At 40.3% G+C, this 27455-nt stretch overlaps 1 protein-coding gene across 1 annotated transcript in view; it reads left to right on the plus strand.

Moving 5' to 3' along the window:
• The window catches only part of LOC146305600 (phospholipid-transporting ATPase ABCA1), a 208994-nt gene that overhangs the window by 177661 nt on the left and 3878 nt on the right, over nucleotides 1–27455 (plus strand). Inside the window, exons 45-49 of the mRNA XM_084712574.1 lie at nucleotides 916–1057; nucleotides 2906–3040; nucleotides 6436–6539; nucleotides 8228–8320; nucleotides 21514–21757. Coding sequence (XP_084568700.1) covers nucleotides 916–1057; nucleotides 2906–3040; nucleotides 6436–6539; nucleotides 8228–8320; nucleotides 21514–21757 — 718 coding nt within the window. The remainder of the gene's footprint in view (nucleotides 1–915; nucleotides 1058–2905; nucleotides 3041–6435; nucleotides 6540–8227; nucleotides 8321–21513; nucleotides 21758–27455) is intronic.

The following is a 27455-nucleotide window of genomic DNA, read 5'->3' on the forward strand; positions in this document are numbered from 1 at the left end:
CATGGACATGCTTATAGATACAGTTTCATGATGATTTCAGGGCTTTTTGTGTGGCTGGAAGAACACAGATGCCTCTAGTTTGAGGGCAGTGACCTTGTGAAATGTTTATCGACTGTATTAAAGGTTAATTCCTAGCTTGGCACGCAGTGGCAGAACCTGCCCAGCTGGTGCTAACAAACTAAAAAGGTGGAGCTGCTTAAAAACCTGTGGTGGGACAGCCAAAGGCTATATAACCTCCTGTTATCATGAACCTTTATCAAAGCTAAAACTAAACATAATATTAGATCAGTAAAGCTCTCAGTTCACTATGGCATTCCAGCAGCCTCCAGACACATCAAATCACATTTAGCCTCCCTCAGGCTGACAATCGCTCCTGGAAAATAACATTTGAGGGGGAAAAATGCATTCAATATTATCTTTTCCAAAAAATAAAGCAGCTGTAAAAAGAAGAAAGAAAATCAGCCGTAACATTTGTTGCCTGCAGGTGGTGAAAGTATTAATATTATAGATTGCAGAAAGAGCATGTCTACATCCAGAACTGCTGCTGCCATTATTTCACCTGCCTCTAGAGGGTGCATGTTGGTACGCCTAGAACTGTAGATCCAGACTTTTTTTTTTTTTTTTTTTGATTTGAAGACAAGAAAGTTTTGGGGACACTCACTTGAGACCATGAGTACAGAATGTGAAATGAACCAGTCTGCTGCTTTGTGTCACTCAGCTCTGATTTTGTCCTTCTTCTTTTTAAAATACATTAGACGACATAAATGAAATGTTTGCCTCTTAGCCTTCTAACTGATCTCATGGTATATTTAATATCATACTCTCTTGCTTAGACATTAAATATAATCTTTAGATCTGTGATCTCAAACATTAATGGTATCCATTGCTAAATATTTCATGTGTTCTCTCTCCCAGCATACGGACACAAATGAGGAACGTGCACCAGAATTTGGGCTACTGTCCCCAGTTTGATGCCATCGATGAGCTGCTGACTGGTCAAGAGCATTTGGAGTTTTATGCCAGGTTACGAGGGGTACCAGAAAAAGAGGTCACCATGGTAACCATTACATCCTTTTCTATTTCTTGTCATTGTGCATTTAAAAACTGAGGTAAAGGGATAGTTTGGGTTATTTGAAGGGGAGTTGCATGAGTTACTTTGCAATAGTCAGTGCATTACCTACAGAAGATGTTGATTGACAGTTTGGAGAAGCAAAGATGGGCACCGACATGGAAGCTGCTATGGACAGGGTCAGCTTTATTATCAAGTTGCAATCAGTGCAATGAAATTCTTAGTTCACTATGTCTCTTTACCTGGTGCCATTAATTATTCTATTTACAATTAAAAAAAATATTCCAATAACCAAAGTTTAATAGGTTTCTGGTTGCAATTGTAGGTCCACCTAAAATAATCAATATCAGTTTAAGTGTATGCTACGTTTAGAATACATTTACTGTTTTCCTTTACCATCAGATAGCCTCTTTCTGCCATTAACCGCCATTATATAAGCTAAATGTCACTTTCTCCAGACCAACCAAACTCCATTGGGGACATCAGTAATTTTACCTCACAGAACAAGGGAGTTGCTGGTCTGCCACTGCCTCAGTCTGTTTGTTTGTTTGTTTGTTTGTTTGTGACTCTGGTGATTTAAAATGCTAGCTTGGATTCACTAAACCCACGCAATAATGCAAACAAACTAACAGATCGAGGCAATGGTAAATTAGCAACTCACATGTCCTGTGAGGTAAAATTACTGATTTTGCCAGTGGAGTTTGGTTTGGAGAGAGTGATATTTGGTTTATGTAATGGTGGTTTCCCATCAGAAAACATGTACCTGATAGTAAGGTGAAGTGGTGAGAATATAGCAGTACATTGCTCAGCTTCTGTGCTGGAGCTCCTCTCCACTTCTCCAAACAATAAGTACCTCATACAGCCCCACTTCAGATAATCCAAACTATCCTTTTAAGTAATAGCTGTTGTTGTGAAGGACTATATCCTTAACATAAAGAGCCATTGATTCATATTCAAGCTTTCCTAATTGAAAAATCAAAAAAGATGTAAAAACCTCAAAAGTTCTACCACTTCCAGACATGTTTATTTCTTTTCAGAATGTTTTTATTGTATTTTCACCATCAAAATACTTTTCAGCCGGAATGCATGTAGGGCAAAGCTGAAGTACATGTCGAAGTGATAGATAACCTCTATGGGAGAAGCCATACATAATGAAAAATGGCCGGTGGTAGAAAAGCAGCAGCTGTGGGTTATGGCTCTACATTATTCACCATGCCCAGTGGTGTGGCCGGCCCTGTGCGGCCTCCCTGCACTCCTCGTGCACCACCCGCTTCTACAACAGTGAGATCAAAAGAGGAAGAGGCTGGCGGCGACCATAGGCCTCAGACCCGGCGCCAGGGCTTTGATCTCTTAGCTGCAGCGTAAAGGGACCCAGTTCTGCGCTGCGAGAATAAGTCTTAATTTTGCTGTGGCCCATTGTGATATGTATTTTTTGGCAGTAATCTTCAATCCAGATTGAGCCTTTGTGTAGTCGTATTTGCATATTTGGTAAGCAAAAAAATGTCCACGTGTATGTTGAGAAAATGCAGCTCCTACAGCCTGCATTTTATTGCGACACCTAAACATCTCCTTTCATATTGTGCACTTTGGTGATGTGATTGCTGCCGTTTGACGAGACGTTGTTTTAATAGCGAGGAGAACAGTAAAGTACCTCAGCAGCCTGTGATTAAGGTCTAACAGTGATGCCAGCTGTCACGCCTTGTCCTTGAAAACCACAGAGCATAAATACATCAGAGATCCAAGCCAAAATATCATCCATCACTGAGGGTCTGATGATACAAACACTCTTGCTGACACCATAATGGGTCTGGTCACTCTGATTTCTGTCTTCAAAAGGTGGCGGAGTGGGGGATCCAGAAGTTGGGGCTGATCAAGTATTCCAGGAAGTCAGCTGGAACGTACAGCGGTGGGAACAAACGCAAACTTTCCACAGCGATAGCCCTGATCGGATGTCCTTCTGTGATTTTCCTGGTGAGATACAGTCTATCTTTATTGGTGTGTTGTACATGGTGTTTCATTAAGACTTAAGGGTGTAATACTTTAAATCAATATTGATGCTGTGCAGATGTTTGGATTACAGCAGATCAGTTCTTTTTCTCTTTACAAGCACACACAGACTGTAGTAGGAGGATGATAGATTGTAGGAATTTGAGGTAACGTATGCTTTCAACAGTAAGGAGGAGCAAAAAAAAGATTTGGACTAATCTACACTGTTAGAAATAAAGGTGTTATCTAAAACCTTAAAGGGTCTGTTGGCTTGTCCCTAGAGGACAACCCTCTTTGGACCTGGTCAAACCTTTTCCCAAGGTTCCCCTTTGAACTCTTTCAGAGAGTTTTATTTAAAACCCAACATAAAGAGTTATACCTCACTCAAAATTCCATGTGAGATGTTCTACAGAGAACCCTTCTATGGTGTAATGGTTCCATCCTGAACCCTTTCACCAAATTAGCTCTGGTTCTTCTAGTGAACTATCCTGCATTTCCATCAGTTTTTAGCAGATCTATTGTAATCAAGGATGTCATCAACAGAGGGCGTTGCTGAACGACCTGTAGAATGACACACCCACTTTGGTTCCCAAGGAGAACCTGCTATTTATTGGTTCCAGTTGGGATCCAACTTTTAAGGTTCAGAACCAATTTATTTTTAGTGGAAATGCCCAAACAGTTCCAAATTAGGTGCATAAACCAGAACGTTGCCAGTTCTATGTTGGTGGAGAGGGCCTTCCAGGGGGTTCTATCCCCAACCTTTCCACTTTCTAAGGTTGCAAAGAGCCCACCCAGGGTATTCTACAGAGAACCTTTTTATAATACGAGGGTTTTATCTAGAAACAACACAGGTGGTTCTACCGAGAGCCCTTTTTATATAACAAAGTACCGTTCACAAAAGAGTTTCAAGGGTTTCAACAATTCTTGACGAATGCTTTCTTCCAAAAAAGGTTCTTTGGATGAAAAGGGTTCTTAATGGATCCCTTAGTCTTAAAAAGGCCCCTTGACAAGCCCTTTTTTCAAACAAAAGGTTCTTTAGAAGCAAATGGTTCTGGTTAGAACCTTAGCCCTTCAGGCAGAACCCCTTTGAAATCCTTAATTCTAAGAGTGTCGGAAATCCTTTCTGAATTTCCCGAAGGATTTCAAGTACATTACTTGTGGATGTGAGTGAGCATTTTTTTCAAGGGTCACTCGGTGGTCATGTTTTAATTCTTTTTTCCAATTCCTTTAGAAAAACGTAGAGCACACAGAACCGTGTTTGCACGTATTAAAATTCCCATTCATCAGGACTTAAAACTGAGAGCAAAAGCACTTTCTCACTGATGGAAGATTAATGAAGGCATGACTCAGACTACGCTGCATCACATGCTTTCAATTAAGCGGCTTTAATGTGCATTAGGAAGTTGTGGCCGTGTTCTTATGAGAGACAAACTTTAATGACCTTAAATCACACCGGGGACTCCCTGAGGGGCCTCACCAAAGTATACATTTTCATTAAGATTTCTGCGCTTTTGACTTGTTATCCCATGTCCCACCCACCACATCACATGGTCTAATAAAGCAGAAATGTTATATTATATAAATAAATTTAAATGCCAGTTCATGCAGTTTAATTTTCTGCCTGTAAAGTGTAATAAATGCATTACTTTGCATGATTTCAAGCAATCTATCAGATTATGCTGCTAATAACAATTTAATGAGTAATCAGTCAGGTAATGAGTAATCCATAATAAATTACATTTACAGAATAATCTCTCCAACCGTTCCTGTTTTCTGGCTCAGTGCTTTCAACCCATCGAGCTGCACTCTTCCAAACCTACTTATTTACTCGCCTGAGCCAGGCAAGCCTTCACTTTGAGGCAGTGGGATAATGTGTTGTCAGTGTCTGTGTCAGTTTCAGTATTGTGTGCTAGCCCGGGGAGCCCAGGCGGGCCTTGAGGCAGTGCCACGTAGGGTTTGCACAGGGACACATTTGGGCACGGTGATGGAAATGCCCCGTGGGATTTGTAGGACTCTGCTGCTAGTGAGGGAGAAGCAGGCCTGGAACGAAACCAGCCAATGGACTGAGTACTGTCACTCTCTAATCATGCATGGACAGACTAGCCCTGAGGAAAAAGAAACAGCAAGTCACTAAGACTGTGTGTGTGTGTGTGTGTGTGTGTGTAGGTGTGTGTGCGAGAATGTGTTTTGTGCTGTGCTGGAGAATGCTTTACTATGTGTCTCCATTATGTGTAAACAGGTATAGTGACAGGTCATCCAGACTTTACCTAGGCATGTCTGTGTTTTTATGTCTCCTTTGTCTTTATAGTTGTGTGTTTATGTAGACGTGTGCGACAGACTAAAGGACAAATCACCATGAAATGCTTTGAACAAATCTCTTAGCCTTTGCTGAACAGATGAAACACTATTCTTCAAAAACATATCGCTTGTTTTGGTGATGGTGTTATCGAGAGCTGTCTCACATGTCAGTCCAAAAATCCATAGCCGTTCAGTTTGGTTGAGATGTGATAACTGCTTGATGTTGCTAATTGTTGCTTGTTCATATCTGCAAACTTGTCGCCTCTCAGCATTAATCAGCATTTATAGTGCCAACCTAACAATTCAAAATACTATAATTAATAAATACAGTTGGACATTGTATCAGTAAGGTTTCATCGGTTCGGTTCGTCAACATTAACTGTAAATGAGAAGAAAAAGTTTCTGTAAATCATAAGGGATCGTTATTGGTAGCAGTTGAGTGAGAAGGACAGCCATCGCAAAAATAATCCCATTATACCCATTTTAACATGTTGTCGTTTTTTGTCTGGGAAAGAAGGTTAGTCAAGCATCTTGTATTATGACCACCACCAGTCCAAAGCGTCTGTAATTTGCAGACCTGGGAATAAGACTAAACAATTAACTTTCTTTCTCCGGAATCACTTAGGGCACCTTTAAGTATCATGGACCCTTAGTACTTAGTAGAAGAAAACTACAAAATAAAAAGAAAAGCATAATGTTCTCCTTCTTCTAAAACATATTTATCAAAACAAGATGTTATTTTCCAGTTAATCTCAAAAGGCTTCAAAAAGCCTCATTTGTGCAATAAAATCAGTTAAATTTTCTTCCATGGAAGAATGCTCCAGGACCTGATTTTAGTTTGCATCATGTCAACTTTTTCACTTGTCTGGAGTTTTCAGGTCTGTTATTACATTTCTCTACTCATTAATTCAGGTTTTTCCTTTCATTTGTCACCCATCTGCACATCTATTCACATACACATCATTAAATGATCTGTTAAAAGTACATTTATGCTGTATATGGTAAACTATGACATCCTTTTAAATGATGTGCTGAGGTAGAATATAATGGAAACCGCTTTAAAGAGGTTATGTTTATTGCAGGATGAGCCGACTACTGGGATGGACCCAAAAGCCCGGCGCTTCCTGTGGGACTGCATCCTGAGTATCATCAAAGAGGGACGCTCAGTCATTCTCACATCACACAGGTGAGACATCAGTCTTTATCTATTGATTTCCTCTGATGGATTCGCTCGCTATGATGGAGTCCAAATATTTTGACTCCTCGCCAGGGAAAGCAGATCAACCAAATTGTCCGTAAAATGAACGCGAGCCGCAAATATTGTAATTATAATTGATTGCAGTTACACTTTAGTTGAAAGGTATTGTTTCCTGCATGGCTGCCGCGAACAGACTGGCTGCTATACAGCTTTCATGAAACACGAGGGCATATTGACTGACTGCTGCTTTTTTTTTCCACCCGACATGAAAAGGGAAACCGTCAATATCAGTGCTAGAATCTTTTTATTATCCAAGACTTCCTGGAGCAAAGTTAGTTTTCCCAACTTTCTCTTCTGTAGCGTCGGCTAGATTTTGACATGGTTTCTAGTGAGGAAGAAAAAAAAACTAAACGCCTCATTTTTCGTGAAAACTAAAACTTGATGGCCCAAGTCGATATGGAACATTTAAAAAGTCTACTCATTTCCCCATTTCCCAAATTGCCTGGGTTTTTGACTCATTTGTGCTCCTGGCGGTGCAGGTGAGTAATCTGTGCTGCTGTTTTCTTTTGGAATACATTATTCTTATTACATGTGTTGCCTTCATGGAGGAATAAAAGCATTTGTTGTCCCAGGCAATGTGGCTGAGCTGCATCCAATCGTCCATGGCATGACCAGGTGGTTGTGTTTTGTTAAGTGGCAGATTCACCAGGTTTTACAAAGTCATAATCCTAATTGCACCATTCCTCAGAAAGGCTTCACAGGTTTCGCCTCAACTACAAATGACTCCTGCTCCAGCCCAACACCGAAAGAGAAAAAATGAGATAATAAGAACTACAGATGGTCCCTTCCCTCTCCCTCTAATTACCAAATTTGTCGTCCATTTAAGATGTCAAAGTAGACGTGTAAAAGTGATCCAACCTAGAGGTTTTCAAAGTGGGAGGCAGGCTGTCCGGCGGGGGGGGGGCTCCAAACAGCTTCAGGCAAGTGAAAAAATATTGCATTAGTTATTGGAAGGAGATCTCATAGAATTACATAAACCTGTGATTTGATGATGAGAAAGTTTTAAAATACAGTACTTATTGGGAAACTTACTATTTTTTTCCACCCCCAAAAGTAAGTAAGGTAACACTTTATTTTAAAACCTAAAACTTAACGATTTCTTTACGTCTGATAATGTCGACATTGTTATGACATTGTTATGACAGCCTTATGCACACCCTGTCAAATAAAGTGTCACCTATGATTCTGGCCCCAAGCTTTGTCTGAATGGAGGCCCTCAGTCTCAGACTTTGACAACCTCTGCGCTAATCAAAACTTTAAGAGTAAATGAAGAAGAAAAACTTTCCAAAAAAAAGTTTTCAGTAAATCAGTAGAGATCTTCTTCACCTTGGAAAAAACGACGCGGGTTGACAAGGTCTAAAATTGATCGAGCTCTCGACTTTTTAAAAACCATCTGTGATCAAACTTTAAAACCTGTGTGGAGCATTTTAGCAGTCGAATGAGAGGGAAAGGCATTACAAACCCCCCTGAAATACCCCATTATACCAAAGAGACCTATCGTAAGATGTTGAAGGGTTTTTTTTAATCTGGAAAATAAGGTACTCGAGCATCTGGTAGTATTGTCTCTGCTTATCATTTACCCAGGTAAATGTTCTCCCCCCACTGTCTTTCAATAGTATGGAGGAGTGTGAAGCACTGTGCACACGAATGGCCATCATGGTAAACGGTCGCTTCAAGTGTTTCGGGAGCATCCAGCATCTGAAGAACAGGTAAGGGTCCTGGTGTTTTTTTTTTCTTTTGTTTTACCACAGAGTGTATTAGACCAAGAGCAGAATAAAAAAAAATCTTTGAAGCTCCTTGAAATGAGATGAAAGAAATCCCTGTATCCCAGTGAGCCCTTCTGTTATTTATACTGTATATATAAATAACATGAGACAATGTATATGGGCAATAAGAGGAAAATTATTCAATTTCTTTCAAGGAAGAAAAAGAAAGTCTGCATTTTCTTCTTTTATGATTTATTACTGCAGCATTACAACCTCACATAAATTCCAAGATGTTATTATTATTAAAGGAATACTTCAACATTTTGGTATATGTTTATCCATTAAGAAATCAGTAGATTTTTCAGTAATTAATTACTTTGGATCATATAGTTTAGGTTGTAGAATTCTCATGACCTTTTCCCCATACAATATGGCACAATGCCACGTCTCAGTGGCCACAGTTTGATGACAATCACCTGCCGTTTGTTTGTTGTTAAAGTCACTTTTGGTTTGCAAGATGTCTGCGACTGAATACTATATGAATATCCCTAGAAATTTAGCATTTTCTTGATTCCATTTCAATAATTGCTACCTATCTGCTCCTTAAACACATCCTATGTGATATAATTCAAATGTAGTTTAACTACTTTGTAGCACATAGTTTGGTAAACTACAGTTTAAAGTAGTTTCCTTAACACTGCTGTAAAGAATAAGGCTACAGTCAGAAGCCGATTAGCTTAGCTTAGCATGAAGTTTGAAAACAGGGGGAAACACCTAGCCTGGAATGTTTTTACAATTTGGTTTTGTACTATCAAACAAACAGGATATAATGTGCTAATCAGCAGGGGCTTGTCCAGCCTTTTGTGACTGGGGTGGCCCAGATGTACATTCACACTTACCAGCATAAGTCACCGGTACACACGTCAGAATTGCATTAATTTACCATTTCTCTTATCTTAACATATTTGCACATGCACAGTTAAAACAAAAAAATGTGAAACTCTTCCTTTGGTATAATATGCACCTCGCAATTCTATATGCTTTAAAGTTTCAGTGGCTATTTAACAATAATGTGTTCATTTATTTTGCTTACCAGGAAGCTTCTTGTCTTAATAATGTACTTTGGTGCACTAAGCTAAAGATATTCTTTTTAGTGTAGACTCATCAGCATGATTGTATTGATTTCACATGAAAAGATCCATATATGAGGCAAATGTGCAGACAGTCAGGTTAGTGTCCCAAGCCTTTAACCATTATCTCAGTTTCACATTTGTTTCTCTACAGACCCATAAATTCTATCCCCACCATCCCTGTCCTTAATAGGCTTTGTACACGCTTCTTAATGCGTTTTGTTACGTCTCGATTGCAGATATCCTCTGCCCTTAACTCTTAGCACTCAGGTCCGGCTCTCAGATATTCTTCTGACATTTCCCAAGGCCGGCACTTATGCCCCGAGCCTTGCATGTAACAGTGAGACCCATCCATTACCTTAGGAACAGTCTAGTGACATTATTACCACTCCATTGTGTGATCTTGTAAGAGGAAGGACATTCCACACACGCGAGAGCTACACACACTCGACAGGAATATGTGGCAGCAATCGTTGGGTGGAGAGAAAGATCAATACACCTGGGATGAGGGGTGGAGCAGACCATTTTTAACGTCGTGCAGGGGGATTAGGACGAAACGCCTGGAACAGCAAGGAGGGGGCAACGGTGTCAAGGGTATTTCACATCAAGAGCGTTAATGTCATATCATTGGTTACCATCTCACTGCGGAGAGGGAAGAGGTGGATTGTGGATGGGGCTAAAAAAGAGTGAGGACGAGGGAGAGTTTAGAGGCAAAGGGCTAAAGCGGGAGAGCGATGTACCAATCAGTCCCTCCCAGATGTTAGGGTAATTGACAGATCCTCTGTGTCAATTACATCCTGTCTGTAGGGGGACGAGCAGGGTGGTGTAAATAATTTATGAACCACACAGGAGCTTTACTCACTAAGAAATACGGGTTCCAAGAAGGTTCTTTTTGAAGGGCTGAGGTTTTACCCAGCACCATTTGCTTCCGAAGAACCTTTTGTTGAAGAAAAGATTCTTCTGAAGGTTTGAACATAGAAGTCTTTCCATCAAAATAAAAACTTTTTGAAAGAAAGAGTTCTTCAAGGATTGTTCAAATTCTTGAAGAACGTTTTCCCCAAGGGTTCTTTCTGCCCTAATGTAAAAGGGTTTCCAGAAGAACCTCTTGATTGGGTTCTAGATAAAACCTTTAGAATGTAAAGGGGTTCTTACTAAAACCCCCTGTATAGGATCTAGATAAAACCTTTGGATTATTAAAGGGCTCTTGTTAGAACCCCCTGGGTGGGTTCTAGATGAAACCTTTAGAACATAAAATGGTTCTCTGTAGAACTAGGTGGGTTGTTGATAAAACTTTTCAGATGAAAAAGTTCTCTGTTGTACCCCTTGCATGTGCTCTTGATAAAAAAAAATGTTCCTCACCTTTTTATAAAGGTTCAAAGTTGGACTTTTATAAAGGGTTCTACCATGAACCAAAAAGGGCTCTCATAAAGGGACAATAAGGTTCTCAGTAGAACCTTCTGGGTGGGTTCTAGATAAAGCCTTCTGGGAAAAAAATTCTCAGTAGAAACCCCAAGGTGAATTCTTGAGAAAAACTTTGGAATATGAAAAGGTTCTCTGTAGAAACCCTTGGATGGTTTCTTGTTAGCACCCAGAAGGTGGGTCGAAAGAATCTGCAGAGAGGGTTCTGCGTAGAACCGTTACATTATAGAAAGGTTTTCTGTAGAACCTCTCATGTGGGGTTTTATGGGAAACCTCTCAAAAATTGGTTCTATGTTTAACCCTTTTTGCTGGGAATAACTCTCTGAAAGGGTTCCAAGTGGAAACTTTTATCAAAGGTTCTACCTGGAATGAAAAAGCGGAAAGGCAGATGAAGCTTTTATGGTTCTAGTTAGCACCTGTATTTCTAAGAGTGTAGGACAGGTAACAGTCACAGGAGCGAGGTGGGGGATGGGGAACGGGAGAATCAGCCAGGAGGAGAACAGAGGGTTAACACATGTCCTACTTCACTCTACATGCTATCAGGTAAAAGGGAATCACACTTCACAAGACAGTCAAGTGAGAGGAAGCCAGATAAGCATGACGTCTACACCGATTTTTTGCGGTAGCTTATTTTAGATCTCACACGGACAATTTACATGCTGCTGAAATGCTATCGCTCAGTTCTCGCCACGCAGTGAATAATTTCTAATTAAGCATCCCTATCTCCGCCGCGCTTGGTGTAATTAATGTTTCATGAGGTGTGGGACCCTGTTAATGACTGAAAAGGCAATTAAGGACTGTCTTCTCTGTTTTCTTTTCTCGTCACTATCCCGCCACATGTTTGTGCTGCCATGTTGCCTTACACATCCCCCCTGCACACACACACACCCCTCCTGCCCCTGGTTTATCCACTGCCATTTTAGTTGTTGTGAGCCTCATCAATATAATATATTTGAATATAATTCTTGTTTTTTCCCTGATTGTGTGAATAAAGGCCTGTGTCCATACAGCATTTTTTTTTATTTCTGGCAGAAAACTACTGGCAGGGTGCTGTGGAGCAGTGAGATTAAGTTTATATACAGTGAGAGAAAACAAACTACTGCATTATGATTGACATTGGCTATGAAGCTTACTTGATGCAGCGTTGACAACACATATAGTGATGAAAAGCACAACATTCACAATTTTCTTGGTTACCAGGGTGACAAGTCCCCATCTAATACATGACTAGTTGCCTTTCTGAAAAGTCACAACATTTTCAACTAGAAGCATGCAAAGCACTCTGGAAATCGATGCCGAGCACAGTTACTTTTCTCTAGATTGCTGCATGCTGTAAACACACTCTCTCTCTCTCTCTTTATTGGGGATTATTGAAAAATGACACCAGCACTCAGATAAAAACACCATGTGGAAACAGGCTATAAGTTGCTAAATTAGTTGGTAATCACTTTATAGGAAAAAAGTGTCTAAGAGGTTCTGAACATTTAGCAAGAAAGTTTTTAAGCTGGCAGCACTGTTTAGAGATGCCAGTAGATAGATCATGTTGAATTTGGACAGAGCCAGGCTGTTATGCTAAGCTAAGCTAACCAGCGGTTTGCTTTAGTTTCATGTTTAGTGTAGACATGAGAGTGGTATCAAGAGAGAGAGGCACTTGTAAAAGTCTCTGTGTGTTCAGCTCTCAGTACTTGTGTAGCTTCAAACTGAATCTCTGTAGTTTGAAGTTTCTTTTCTTTTGTGTCGCTGTTTGTACTTTCAGGTATCTGCTTTATTTTACTGTTTCATCTTCATGTTAAGTTACTGCTGGTGAAAACGCAACATCACCTGATTATGCTGCTTCAAAGCTTTTGAATAACAAAATAATGCGAGGATTTTATTGTGAAGAATTTATAGAAAATAGTCTTTATTTGCCATTTACAGCCACTCCACTCGAGCTGAGCTTGTCTTCAGTTCCAAGACACTCCTGCAAGCGCTTGCTCTGTTGTAATCGAGGAGCAAATTTGGCACTGTGCTGGGCTGATGTGACGTGTCAAGTAAAGCCAGCACATACGTAAAAGAGGCATAAGTCTCAGCAAGAAAACATCAATCCAGCTTTACAGGGTGAAACACTGAGCATCCAGTGTTTTGTGTTCGTCTCCACATCTGAGTCCATAATGTGGGAATGAAGGGGCTGATTGTCACAAATGCACAAGCTGTTGCCCATTCGCAGATGGGAAGAGTTCCATCAGACAGCAGGGGTGGCATGGCAATGGAGGCAGGCAGTGTACGTCATTGTCACACGGCGTGAGCAGCTGACCTGCAAAGCTGGGGCTGCCTCTTCTTCCCCCGCCCCCCCCATCCCTCCCAACCCCTACGTCTCCATCTCTTTCTCATCACAAGGCCCTGAAAGGAGTGCAGAATCTCACCGCGGGGGCAGCTCTCACATTTTGACCCCCTATTGCTCACCCTCCCACATTCGCAGCCCTCGCTCTCCGCCATCCTTCAAAAACCTCTCGCCGTATTACCCTTATTTATTCCTCCCTCTGCTACTCTCAGGTGGCAGGGCTTCCAACGCAGCCATCCAAGTGCTTGTTAGTGCTGCCCCCTTTAGTTCAGCGGTGACCCTGTCTTTATCACTGAGATGCCCTTCTGCTGCTTTAACAACCCCGCCTCTGTGTATCAATCAAGCCCAAACGAGCCAAAATAGCCCATTTAAACTGCTAGCGAGGTGGTCAGTATGCGAGAGGGGGCTGGAGATTTCATTTGGGCGGTGGATTCAGAACAGTAGGGTGGCCATTTTAAGAAGCCCCCTTCATTATCTTCCTCCACGGCCATTAAAAACATCCTCCTTACCTGTCCTGATATTGAGACCCTCCAATCAATCACACTTCGAGGAATTTATGAACGGCTGATGGGGAAGGGGGAAAATAAATAAGTCAAAAAAAAATTGCAAGAGGCTGTAAATAGTGCTTTAGTACAGCAGTGTGCTGGTATGAAAGCTCCCAGGTGTTAAGTAAACCCAAATGAAGTGGAGGAACCAATAAAAGAAGCTTCAAAGCTCCCCTATAATCTTGTCAGTTAGGAAGGACACCCACTAGCCGATGCAGGATTTTTCCACTGATTGATATCATTCATATCCCCTCTTCATAGAGTACCTGCAGTAAGTACACACACCACGGTCTGGAGTCTTATTTTCTCCTTGCTTAAAGCACGTCGTGATATAAAAGTGGGGGGTAAAGTGCCTTTAATGCATTAAGGTAATGCGGTGTGGGCGCTGGAGAGTTTTTACAAGAGTGGTGTCTAAAAGTTTGGATCAATCCCCCTGAAGTTGACGTCGAGAAGTCCAATAAACTCACTTCCCACTCAGTCTGCATCAGCTCTGCAGGTGTGCTATTAACTAAATAGTTTACGGCTTTTAAGTGCGTGTCACCCGGGGAGATGGATGACAAAATAATTCTCTTTACGGTTTACAATGCATCAGCGATGTAGGTGTAATTAAGACTGCAAGAACATTGACAGACACAGATGGTGTACTGTACTGTATCTGTACTGTACGCATCTGAGAGCTGTCTGCACTCAAAATATACAACATCTTTACCCTTGATAGTTGGTGAGAATCCTAATTTATATGGCTCTTGTACACACATTAGTTTTTATCATAGCTTATTTTTTGTGCTGACAAACAAGACAAGCACCCACATCTACATTTGATTCTTCAAGGTCTAAAGAAATTGCTGCATGGCTCTAGATATTTTATTACACCCGTGCTGAACTCTGCATGTTTGAATATCCTGCGGTAATAGCCTTTACAGGCCAGATGACGGCCTTCATGTGAGATTACTTTTGAAGCATGCAAACGCCTCGTAAATACGTCCTCACGCAGAAGTGGACTGTCACTCCCGATCACTGAAAACTGGACAGATTAAACCCTTTTATTTGGACAGAATAATCTTAACTCAAGGTCCAATCACCAGCTTTTATCTGAAGCTTTCAAGTGTGTCATGGTGGACCTTGAGTTGAGATTGATTTGTCAAACTACTATTTCCAAGGTCATGGATAAACTTCAGGCACTTTTCTGTCCAAGCATAATGATTTACACTGAACTCGCTGAACTTGAAATGAAATTTTTTAACTTTTTCTATTGACAGAGACCACCAATAGCACATTTTCACTCATCAGTTTCAGATGTATCAACACAATAATACACCAAATATCTTTTTTGTAGTAGGTATTTATTGGTGAAAAGCATAAAATTCAATAGACACAATACAAAATTTAAAGGTCACCATCTTTTCATATTTTCTTCTCCCCACCCACCCAACCCCTGCACAACAAAACCGATAATAAAATAAGACAAAATACAAAACATTAAGCAAAATATAAACTTAAAAAAAAAAACTGTTGTAACTTGTGTATAATTGGGGTTAAGGGGTGAAGAAACACAGGCACTCAGTCAGGGGGAAGACCAGAGAAGCTGTGAATTAAGTCTTTAGAAAGCACTTGTCATGTCAGGTTCGTTGGATTCACATTATTTTTCTGTACATTTAGTGTGTTGAGCTTGCACTATATTGTATTAAAAGTACTCTGCAGTGGAGATCCAGTATGGAGCAATGTTTTTGATTAGCAGATCCCTGTTTTGTTTGTATCTTGTGCTCCACTAGAACATGTACAAGGATGCATAAGAGCACATGCTTGTGCAGTTAACAGAATGCATACTTCTGCCAACAGTTTCATGCTATTCCACCGAATAACAGTTTGTGGGGGTAATTTTCAACTTGTACAAACACGTGTCAGGAAACATTATTATTAATGTTATTAACTTTATTCTCACAGATGGGAAATTTGTCTTGCTGCTTGGTAAAACATAGAACACAGAGAGACATAAAACAGAATGAAATATATAAAACATGAATACATCAAGTGAAATCATAAAAAAAACAACATCATTCCCAATATTTGTAGGGGAAACTCATCATCAGCTGAGTCACCACGAGTATTTAACAGTTTAGTTGCCTTAGAGATGACCTGGCATTTGGTAGACACTGTAAAATGACTTGAGCATTTGAAAGTGCTCACTTACAGAAAATGTGAGTCATATCAGGCAGAAAAGTCAATGAACAATGGCTGGTTTTACAATGCTGGAAGCCAAATTTTAGGCTGGAAAATAATGACTCAACTGAACTGAGTTCTTGAATGAGCACTTGAATCATTCTTTTATAGCTTGGGTACTTATCTACTGCTATGACTGCTACTACAAGTAATGCATATTTTAAACGTGGTATTGAAGAAGTATCGAAGTATTGATACTTTTGACAATCTTAACACAAAGGTTTACTACACACCCTGAGCCAGCTGAGTTTCTCGAAGGAGTGCGGTGACAAACTGCCACTGTGTTGTCACTGAATGTTTTATCAGTTTGACAGATAATTATCAATAATTTGCCCAGCAACCGGTAGCAGTGTGCCCAAAAAAAGAATGATGAAAGGTTGCAAATTTGAAGATACATTATTATTTTTAATCAACACATTTCTGTCCTTTGCTGATTGGACAAAGACCCCTCTACCCAGTCATCTGTCTGTCTATCCTCATGCTGCCTGCGGAGCTTCTGCCCAGAGCTCTGTTGGCTCCCCCTCTAGGAACTAAGGAAGTTTTTTGGATGACTTCCTGCCTGATCAAAGCACCAGACCACCCAAGCCACTCTGTGACCTCTTGCCCCACGTCCCGCCTCTCCCCTGCGGACACAAATACAAGGTTTGGCAGTGGTGAGGGTGACCTTTCTAGACTCCCTCAGATGAAGGAAGGCAGCAGAATTATTTTCTGCCTGTCATGCCCTTATCTGTGTCTGGCTGTTGTTTGTTTTAAATTACATGGAAGAACGACTTTCCAGCAGACCAGGGTGGAGGAGAGGATTGAGGCAGAATAATGAAAATGAAGAAGCAGCGCAGACATTACAGCGTCTCTGCCATGCTGTGTCGAGCCGCTGTATCATATCTCAAATGTAAAATATTATGAAAGGATTAGTCGTGACAATGTGGTGCAGTTATGACTTTAAACATAATCCATTCATTAGTTTTATAATTTGCAAAAATCGAGCTTTTTAGCTTTTAAATCAGTGGTTAAAAGCTAATTAATAGTTTCAGGAATGTCACGTTAATATTTTGAACATGCAGTGTAGTGCAGGCTCTGTTTAAACATATCTAAGCCTACTTGTCTCTACACAGGCAGAGTTTATTTGAGGAGAGCCAGGAACGATGGTGTATCAAAGATGAAAGAACTTGTTTTGTTCTGAATACAGAGGCAGAGGAGTAAAAATGATGAATATGAAAGAAAGATATTTCTCCCAAAGTGCTGCCTGAAGCCCCTGTGTAGCTGCAGAAAAGAGGGAAATAAAAGTCAGGTAGGCAGGGAGCAAGAATGAAGGGAAGCTAATTGATAAGCCCTTTTACTGTCACTGACAAGGAGCATTTCATTACCCACATACGCCCCAAACCCTCGCGCCAAACCCTTTCGCCACATTGCTTGCTGGCCTTATTGGATTTTTGCAAAAATGTTTTTGCATCTTGGCCGAGCTTGGCAGTCTTTGGACAAAGCACATTTCCTGAGCCCGGCAGCTATAATAAACACAAGGAGATTATGGTCATAGTCTTGATTGGATGATGAATTAAGCTTGATGTGAGGGGATGCCTGTGATGTTGTAGCTGTGGTGTCTGATTACAGACTGTCGTCTGTTGCATCTTATAAAAATCTTTACAAATCATGCGATGTGCTCTGGCTGCACTTAATATAAAATGTGTGCTTTGGTCATGGAGAGGGTGCTTAAAATGCAAAGAACATTCTTAGATATAATGGTGCTAATTAAAACCATAAAGTGTTCTTTAGCTTGTTCCTAAAGGAGAGGCCTTTTTGGTTTGAGGTACAACCTAAAGGTTCCATGAAGGACTATACTTAGAACCATTTGTGAAAGGTGCAATGTTTCCCCTACTTTGGTTACAGTACAGCCAAGATCATAATGTTTGACATAAAGAAATAAATGGGAGGAATTCATAGTTCCAGTTTTTTTGGACTGAGAACCTGTCCAAGATAGATGTGCATTTTTTCACACTGGTTGTATTAAACACCCAATTTTATTCATGAACCTTTCTTACTGAAATTAGCCAAAGGAACATATTACATTAACAAGTACCCATTAACAAGGACCAAGTCCTGCTTTGTAATATCCCTGATTATTATAGTCATTTTATGCCTAATTTCATTGGCAAATATGAATCTTAATCATATTACATTGAAATGTAGTCATGGAAATAAGAAATTAAAGAGTTTGAGAACGGAGCTTCTTAAAGAAGTGGTGTAATTTGTTTTGTGAGATAATAATAGAGTCGTTGTTGAGACCCCTGTTCCTCTGATTTTCATCATGATCCTACATTTCCTCTGCACCTTGAGCTAATGAAGCCCTACGTACTCAATGAACACCTCGCAGTATTTCATAGTGAGGTTGAGCAGGGCTCAGGTCAGTATAATAGGAGTATAATTTGGTACGGTTGAAGGGCTGTCTAAAGGGCAGTTGCTTAATTAAGCGCTAACACGCTGATACTTGCAGGGCACCCATAGTTGTATCCACATGATGTGTACTACATAATATGTCTCACAGTTTCATGGGGATGCTTTTGATCACCCGTGGTGTGCAGCCCCTGAGGAGATCACAGTGCAGGCACAGCTCTCAGATCCTCCCTATATACAGTAGGTTTGATTCAGATGTGGTTGTGGCAGGATAGCATGCCACCCACTCTATTCTATCATAAAATGGGAAATAATCCAGACATTGTTGCACATTTTATTTCCCCCCTAACACTGCAACATTACAGCCATTGTGCATTGTGTAAAGTACGGCCAGAATTTTAGTTTTGACTGTTCAAAAAACGGGGATCTCTTTATTTGAATGTGTGAGCATTGCACTGTCAAAACTATGAAAATGAAAGGAGTTGTCGGTCGTTGCGGGTGATCAAAAGTGTCACTTGGTCAATTATATCGTTTTTAATGCATGCAATTGTAAAGTGTTACCAAAAAGTGAAGTAAATCATCAACGGAGTGTTAAGAAATAACAGTTATGACGTTATATCAAAGCCATCTATGTGCAGTGTTGCAGAGATATCTGCTGAAGTTAGCATGCTAACCAGGTAGCCCTGGCCCCTCCTGTCTCGTCATAACACTTTGTGTCTTACTATAATCTGATACCCCCTTGCAGTTTTAGCTTGGAGATGTATGCAAGCTGCAAGTATGCTACTTTCACAAGCTGTCTTAGCTTTTTAAGTCTAATAAATAAAGAAAATAAACTCACAAAATACCATTTTTCTAATTTTCTAATTAATAATGCAACTGTTATATTTTCACCAAAAGTGACAAGACTGTGATATTAAATTTCATGCAAGAAGTCAAAGTATTATCATTGCTCCCTTGGGGCAACATCAATCTTTCGGCAGTTTTGGATTGTGTAATGGGAAACCGAGGCCATGGGGTGTGGTTATAATGATGTAGCAGGTAAATGGTACAGATCCCAGACATGATTCTGACATGATCACAAGATGTATTCTGGCTTGTCCATAAATAATGCTGAAAAATTGCAGCGAGGGATTTTGCCTTGGCATGATCTGATTCTAAAAGTAGCATTAAAAGACGCTTATGCATTCTTAATGGAAATGAGTATTAAATAAGCAGTCCCACACACAATTTATGCAAAGTTGCTCTGTTCTTGCACTGTGGCTCATCAACTTCAAGCAGACATGGTTTAACTAAAGGGACTCTGCTGCCCATGGAGTACATTGATTGTGCATTTCAGCACCAGCACAGAGCTTCACCTCCTCCCTCGCTCCCTTTGGGATCATGTAGGCCTGCAGTTTATTCACCATATCTCTAATTGCCACTAAGGGAGCCTCTGACTCTCGTTGCATGTAGCGCTGTACTAGCCCACAATGGACATTTCCATGAGTAAATCCAACATTAGGGAATTAATTAGGCAGAAAACAATGGGTCATAAGAGTGCTAACGACAGAATAACAAGGCACAGAGTCTTATTTGGTGCTCACCAGACGTAGCATACAACTAGGAAGATGCAGAATGCTAATTAGCTTTAGAGCTTAGCTATGGGCCATTTTAATCTCTGACAATATTTTATGTATAGGATATTGTTCATAGTTTAACTAGCAGAGCGTGCTGACATATTTTTAAAACCTTGGCTGCTCAATGGAGCAAGCACTTGAGATGCATCCAGCTTGTGTATCATACACTACGAATAATTTAGCTGCTTTTCTTTTAAAGATTCCTCAGACCAAGTTTTTATGTTCAGATTATGCATTAATTTTTTTTTCCACTTGAGTGCTGTGAATATGCAGTAAACACAGCATTGACATATTATCACCTTATTGTTAGCAAACAGTTGGCTATTCACACCACCAGACGCCGAGCAATATTATAATTGATTTGAAATCTTCTCCCAGGCAGCTCGATGTAAATCCAATATTCACTCTCCATTTAGCCGTTCTAGTCGCCACTGATTTCTGAGGGACTTCTTTAGCTGCCAGATGCTCCAGTCTGTTCACTAGCTATCAGTGTTGGTTGTTATTTAGTGCCCATAATGGGTTGCCTTTTTGAAAATGTAATTGCCAAACAAGCATGTTACAGTACTCATTACAACAAAAAAGTGCGTTACCCCCAGCTTTGTGGTTGATACTGAGCGTTAGGACTAAACCAAAACAGTTTCATAAAGTCAATCAATGAGCTAAAAGACACATTTAGCTCTGTAGCGCTAAAATACTCCGTAGAGCTAAGGGGAGCTCCAGATTTGTGTGATAATTCTCTGTGCATTTCTCAGTACTAGCCACTCCTTTTCTTCCACACATCATTTGATCCATTGTAAATAAAAATCTATATAATTGCAGCTTCAAAGCAGAAATCTATATGTTTTAATAGATTCAAAGTCATATTTGGGATGCGGTCTTGTAGCCACCTTGCCTTCGCAACTTACATGACATGTCCCTTCCACATAATGTTTAAAATGGATTTGCAAACACAAAAATTACCTTTGTTTGATCATCTCACACAATTCATTGTTTGTCAGATAAAGCTAAGACGCTAGTGTGCCTGAATTATTATAGCATTACCTGTCAAAAAAACAAGATGACTTGTTTTTGCATCCTTTTTTGCCTTCAGTTGTTTCAACCACCCAAAAGCTTCCCGTCCTTGTCTAAAAGTAATTCCTGTGTCGTCTCTTTTGGCTTTCTTACTCGACTCAGATTGCTACTTTCTTTTACATTTGGTGCAGAAGATTGTGTTGAAACCTACTATTACTTGAAAAAGTTTAAACATCAGCAGGCGACTTTATTGTAGTGTTGTCAAGCTGCTTTTGCACTCAGTGACTCACCTGCTCCTCCAGCTCGCCACATCTAGGCAGATTGAAATGGTGGGAAATATGAGACCAATTATATTTGCCATCTCTTTTGCTTCCTGCCTTGACTCTTTCCTCCAGTACACCATGTTATTATCCATCACACTATGCCTTGACCACAGCGGTAAGGAAAAGTTCATTATTTAGATGACCAGCCGTGCTCAATTTGGCACTGGCATGCTTGTTTTGCGGTTCTGTTTTTTTTTGACTGAATGCTCGGCTCTCTTTTTTAGGTTTGGTGATGGATACACAGTGATTGTGAGGGTTGGTGGCTCTCCTCCTGCACTGAAGCCAGTCGAGGACTTTGTCCAGCAGACGTTCCCAGGCAGCGTCCTGAAGGAGAAACATCACAACACGCTGCAGTATCAGCTCCCGTACACACAGGGGGCTTTGGCCAACATCTTCGGCCAGTTCACCAGCCACCAGCAGAGGCTGGGTGTGGAAGACTACTCCGTGTCCCAGACCACTCTGGATCAGGTATTTTACTACTTATTTTACTTACTTGTTACATATTTTGACATCTAAATGATTAATAGGTACAAAAAATTTAGGAATGCGTTCAGTAGATTGCCTCAGTTATGGCCGAACTAACGTGTTAAACCACCAAAGTCACACAATGACACAAACTAACTGATCGAGAAACCGGCAACTTTTGTGTTCAGCAAGGTAAGATGACTGTTTTTGTCAAAGGAGTATGACGGTTTCGAGGATGATATAACTGCTTCAGTTCCCTGTCGGAAAGGGCTGCCTGAAAAGGTCTCTCACTGCTGGGATCTTTTCCATAATGTTGCAAAATGAGACTTGACAGGCAGACTTCCCCCCAAGGATTAAGTTGGGGCTGCTGGCCGAGTGCAATCTACTGAACCAATTTCAAAACTTTTTATTAACTATAAGTCATACAGACTCCAAGGTATGTTTAAAAAAAAACAGGGCCAGGAAACCTTTTAAAGCTATTAATCAGTTGGCTTATTCAGCTGAACGTATGTGATTTATTTCACTTTTTGTTTTTCACCATTTGATTTTTAGACATTTAAGTTTTGCAGACATCTTACACATGAGACTTTAAGACTTTTTTTTTTTATGGGAAGCCGTCACCATGTGTGGGCGAGGTTGTACATTGTTCTTAACATAACCAGTTGTGACTGTATATTGAATTGAACCTGGTAATTTGCCTCAGGCCTGTATTCTGTCTGCAGTGATTCATTATATTTTTAGAGGTGAATATGTCCCTTTTATCAATATTCAATAGTGTCATTCTCCAAGGTAAAGGCGAAACAGAATCAACTGTAATCTCCTCATCTCCTCCTCCATTGTCACCAACATAGGAAGCCAGCAATACATTTATTCTAATCTCTAGATCTTCATTTCTACCATCAGAAATAGTAGCAATATATGTGCAAAACAGGAAAGAAAAAGATGGGTAACAAACATGGCTTTACTCACATGCTGTTTTCATTTGCATACATGCTTTGCCGAGTTGTGGCTATGCATTTGGAAAACTCATGTTTCTAATGTCATCTGGAGCAAAAAGCAACATAAGTAATTACACACAGGCTCCATAATGTGTTCAAGGCACATTTTCCTTTATCCAAGTGATTTTTTTTTTATCAATGCTGGAGTCACTTTGAATCTAGCTGGGGAAGCTATTCTGTAGTTTGACATAAAAAGCATGAAGCAGAGCTGCTCGATGATTTGTGTGATCGTTCCTGAGGGCAAAACATATGTTGTAGCTTTTAAGGTTTCAGCTTGTACAGTAGCAGGAGACCCACAGTTTGACTCCAAATTTCGCTTCTGACATGAGCAAAGTTTAGGCTAATTGCAGAGCAGAAGGGTATGGGGCCACGTTCTACTGTCCTGCCGTAATTTGTGGAGAGCGAGCTCGATTTAACACATTATTAGGTCATCAGTCAATGCATTCAGCATTTTAAGTGCTCTCAGTTAATGCGAGTGTGAACAGTCCAGGATAACATTCAAAGATCTATCATTCCCAACACTCAGATGCATACTTAGCATTGTAAACAATAATAATTTAAAGGTATACTTAGAAATATAAACAATAATCTCTTCACATTAGTTTAAAAGCAAAAAAAAGACTAAACCAGACAGAACCAGAAGACAAAATTAAGCGCTATGCTCTTGTTTCAACATCTGTTTTTGCTGGTTTCAGCTCATACGGTCGCAGGGGATTCACTATTTGACTCCAGATTTCACTTCTGACATGAGCAAACTTCAGGCAGGCTGTAGTGCATCCGGGGCCGCGTTCTATTGTCCTGCTGTAATTCTGTGGAGTGCCCACTCAGTTTAACAGATTATTAGGTCATCAGTCAATGCATTCAGCATTTTAAGTGCTCTGAGTTAATGCTAGTGTGCACGGGCCAGGATAAGATTTAAAGATCTATCATTGCCGACACACTGTCTTCTCCCATTTAGGCTGTCAGACTGACCAATGAGGACTACACTGAGTTTGTGTAGCCAAGATAGTTTAGCCGCCAGGTCCCAGTATTGATCAAGAATCTGGACTGAGAATTTTATATCTATATATATATATATATATATATATATATAGAAAACTCCTCCAGCTAGTGCCTTTTTTATTCCAGCCTGAGTGCACTAGATGGACCCCCTGATTGGTGAGATAAAGTGAGCTCTGCATGTTACGGACTGGCCTCACCTTGTGTTTTCCAAATGGCCCCGGGGACCTGATGCAATCAGGCACTCAGAGGTGAGCGCGAGTGTGTCTGGTCTTGCAAGCCCGCCATTAGCTCAGCAGCAGATGATCAGGTGGGAGGTGAGGATGACCTCTGAGCGGTCCAGAAAGGTCACCGGTCCTCTCCACCGTGGGGGTGAAAGTGCCTCTTCTTGGATTTGAAAAAAAAATCCAGACGTGGGATGTGAATGAGTGACATGTGAGAAAACTGTCTGTGGATTCATTTGCACTGTGCCACTGTTGTATTTAAATCAAATTATGTGATTTAAAGAATACTACAGGGATGTTAGGCATTTCATTATCAACATGATCCCCTTGTGGATAACCTCTAATTCAAGATAAAACCATCTTTTGCAGCTTTATTTAAGTGAAATATGCCCTTTAGGGGGCAATTAGCCTATCACTATGACAGGGAAGGATTTTATGAAAAGCTGAATGCTTCAACTTAGTGTAGTTCACAGTCAAATTTAATTTCTCCTAAAGGCTTTTTAGCACTTCACAGATCACTGGTGTCCAATCTTGTGTTATATCTGTTTTAACTTTTTCATCAACTCGCCCCACACTCTACACTGGTCAATATTTACCAGATCAGAGCCAGTAAATAAATCATATGTGGACCAGGAGGAGGTCATAGTATTAAAACACAGAGGGGAGGACTGGAGAACCTGTGGAGACCCAGACTGTCACCTTTCAGCTTGTGATTTATAGAGAAGAGCCTTGACCTATAGTATAACACCCGACTTGCACTACAATTAATATTGATCCACACAGCCTGGAGCTCGGGCGTTAACAGTGGTGGTCGAGATGGTGCAGAGCAGCCTGAGCATTTGAAAGGAAAATGTGACTTTCTAAACTGTCTTTTGGAAGCTGATTGTGTGGTAAGAATGTGAAGCGTTTGCTAATTTGTGGACAATTGTCCACATTCAACAGTGTCACTTAGGACTGCAAGTTCATGGCCAAAATAACAATCACACATATTTTGATCATGTTAAATCATTTTTTGTGATCAACTTTTTATTGTATTTTGCTCCAGGTGTAGCTAAAGACAATGCAGCAAGTACATTAAATAGAGAACAAACAACAAAACTATAGACCCAGTAATATGTGCAGGATATAAGAAGCCAAAATTTAAGTTGAGAAGTGTAGATTACAGCAGTTCCTTAATTTTATCTTCTGTCCCTTGCCATGCAGAAATAGTGCCAACTCCAGCACCATGCGTCCTCGCCACTGATAGCTCCATATTGATGATATCAATATACAGTGTGTGTTAATCCACTGAGTTTTTGTGACTGTGTGTGGTGGTTTCCAGCGTGAAAGCAAGCATCTTTTTGGCAGCAAGTTGTTACCCAAAATGAAATCAGAGAACTGCTTTCACGTTTACATTGTGTCACCTTCATACGATGACGCACTGCACAGTGTCACTGTTATGGATGTCTGATTAGACGTTGGACAGGGCCGGGAATTCAGTGAGGTAACGTTAGCAACACTCTTCATGCCTTCGTGCATTCAGTGGACTGCAGTTTGTTGTGTTTCTTCAGGTGGTTGAAGGAGTTAGTTGTGTTGCTTTGCAGTGCAGCGCAGACACAAGTCTCACGCACTCATGTGATTTGTTCTTATTTGCCCTCAATCCAGAATACTTCCAAACAGTGGATGATGATGTGTTTCAAGGGACTAGCTCTCCACCTTCAGCTCCGTTTCATTTTCATTTTGCCCGTCTGTTCTCTCTTGTATATTACTCTTCTGCTCTGGACTGCAGGTGCAACATCCAGGAAATTTTGCACAGGCTGCCACAGCAGGGTGGCTGGAAGCACTTGATCCGATGTACATTTTCTTTGAGCAGAGCGCGCTTTTAAACGTCAATATCGCTGTCAATCATGTTCATTTAATTGCAGAAAGGCGACCTCAGAATCGAGATTTCATTTATTTGTGCAGCACTAATAACCCTACTGCATCACAGAAGCTTTTCATTTTCATACAGTCTTAATTATCACACACTTTTATTCTTCAGTATATGCTGCAGACTTGTTAGTTTCATTATACACATCATGATAAAAACAGTTTAAAGTCATCTGACCTCTAAAGAAACACTGATGCTCTTCTCACCAGTTAATTTAAAAATGTGAAATACTTCTATGTCATTTTGTCTGGCTAAAAAAAGTTCCATTTTAGTTCCTTCCCCCAGCAGAAGCTTGCATGCTCTCAAACACTGTGACTATTGCCAAGGTAATTTACAGTCCATCCTATTACTTCTTAATTATAGTACATTTAGGCCCTATTAGCCCTATTATAGATGCCAAATGAATAGATTGTACAGGTAAAATGAATTATAAAAATAGACATTATAGGTAAATAATAATGTATCTTTCATCATCTTTCAGCTGATTGTTTTGGGTTGACAGGTTGCAACTTTACTGTTTCAGTTCACTCTTATTGCTAAATCCTGCAAGTTTGTGAGATCAAAACAGTTTCTGTCAAAGGAGAGTGGATATTCAACTTATTGTCTCCTGGAACACAACGCAAATGAATGATATTTCCACTTGCTTCGTGCACATAATGAGGCAACTGTTTTCAAACATGTTTACTCTTTCAGTTGTTTAAGATAATACGTCATGCTTGTTGTTGTGCTTGAAGCTTATTGCACCACCCGAAAATGACCAAAAATGTGATTTTTGCAGGTTGAAATTGCACGTAATAACTTTCTGTCCTATTAAATGATGTCTCTCAGGGCGTGTGCTCATTCCTTACAAGGGCAGCTTTACTTTAAAGGTGCAGTAAATTACTGAAGCTTTGGGAATGAGACTCTTCCCGACCTGTGATTGGCCGAAGTCTCCTGTCACCGGCGAAATTTTTTTTTTTATTGCCTGAAAACAAGAGGAGGAGCAGAAGTCTAGTCTTCCCTCAGACCAATTGAACTACATTTTGCTGGAAGGTTATTGTGGGATTTTTGCCAACTGATACCAAAAATTAAGTCTCTGCCCCAGCCTTAATATAAAGAAAGGTTATTATTTGTATTTTCTTCCATATTATCTATTTATAAAGTCCAATATTTTGTCCACGAGCTAGAATCTTTTCCACTGCTGAAGAACATTTCAAAGTCAGTGTAGCATCATGGCAGGGCATGGACATGTGGATGTCATGTGTGTAAAAATAGCCGTTTTACATTCTGCAAGGACTCCTTTGATATACCGGGGAGGTTAATTGGGTGATTCACGTCCTTCCCCTCCTCTGTTCTGCCTCAACGGGCATCAAATAAACACCCAAATGTACCCTCTGTAATGTAATTAATGCCTGTATCCATCTGTTATTAAGAAAATGCCACTCAACGGCAGTGGTGCATGACATTCAGGTCATGAATGGATGGTTGGCTAAATACAGAAAGTGTGCATTATTACAAAGAAAGTCACATCACAAAGCAGGCAATGAATTTAACATGGTCATCTAAGTGGAGAAGGCTGTCAGCTGCAACGC

Source organism: Lutjanus erythropterus, chromosome 23 (assembly GCF_056507025.1).
Source record: "Lutjanus erythropterus isolate fLutEry1 chromosome 23, fLutEry1.hap2, whole genome shotgun sequence".
Lineage (NCBI taxonomy): Eukaryota > Metazoa > Chordata > Actinopteri > Lutjaniformes > Lutjanidae > Lutjanus > Lutjanus erythropterus.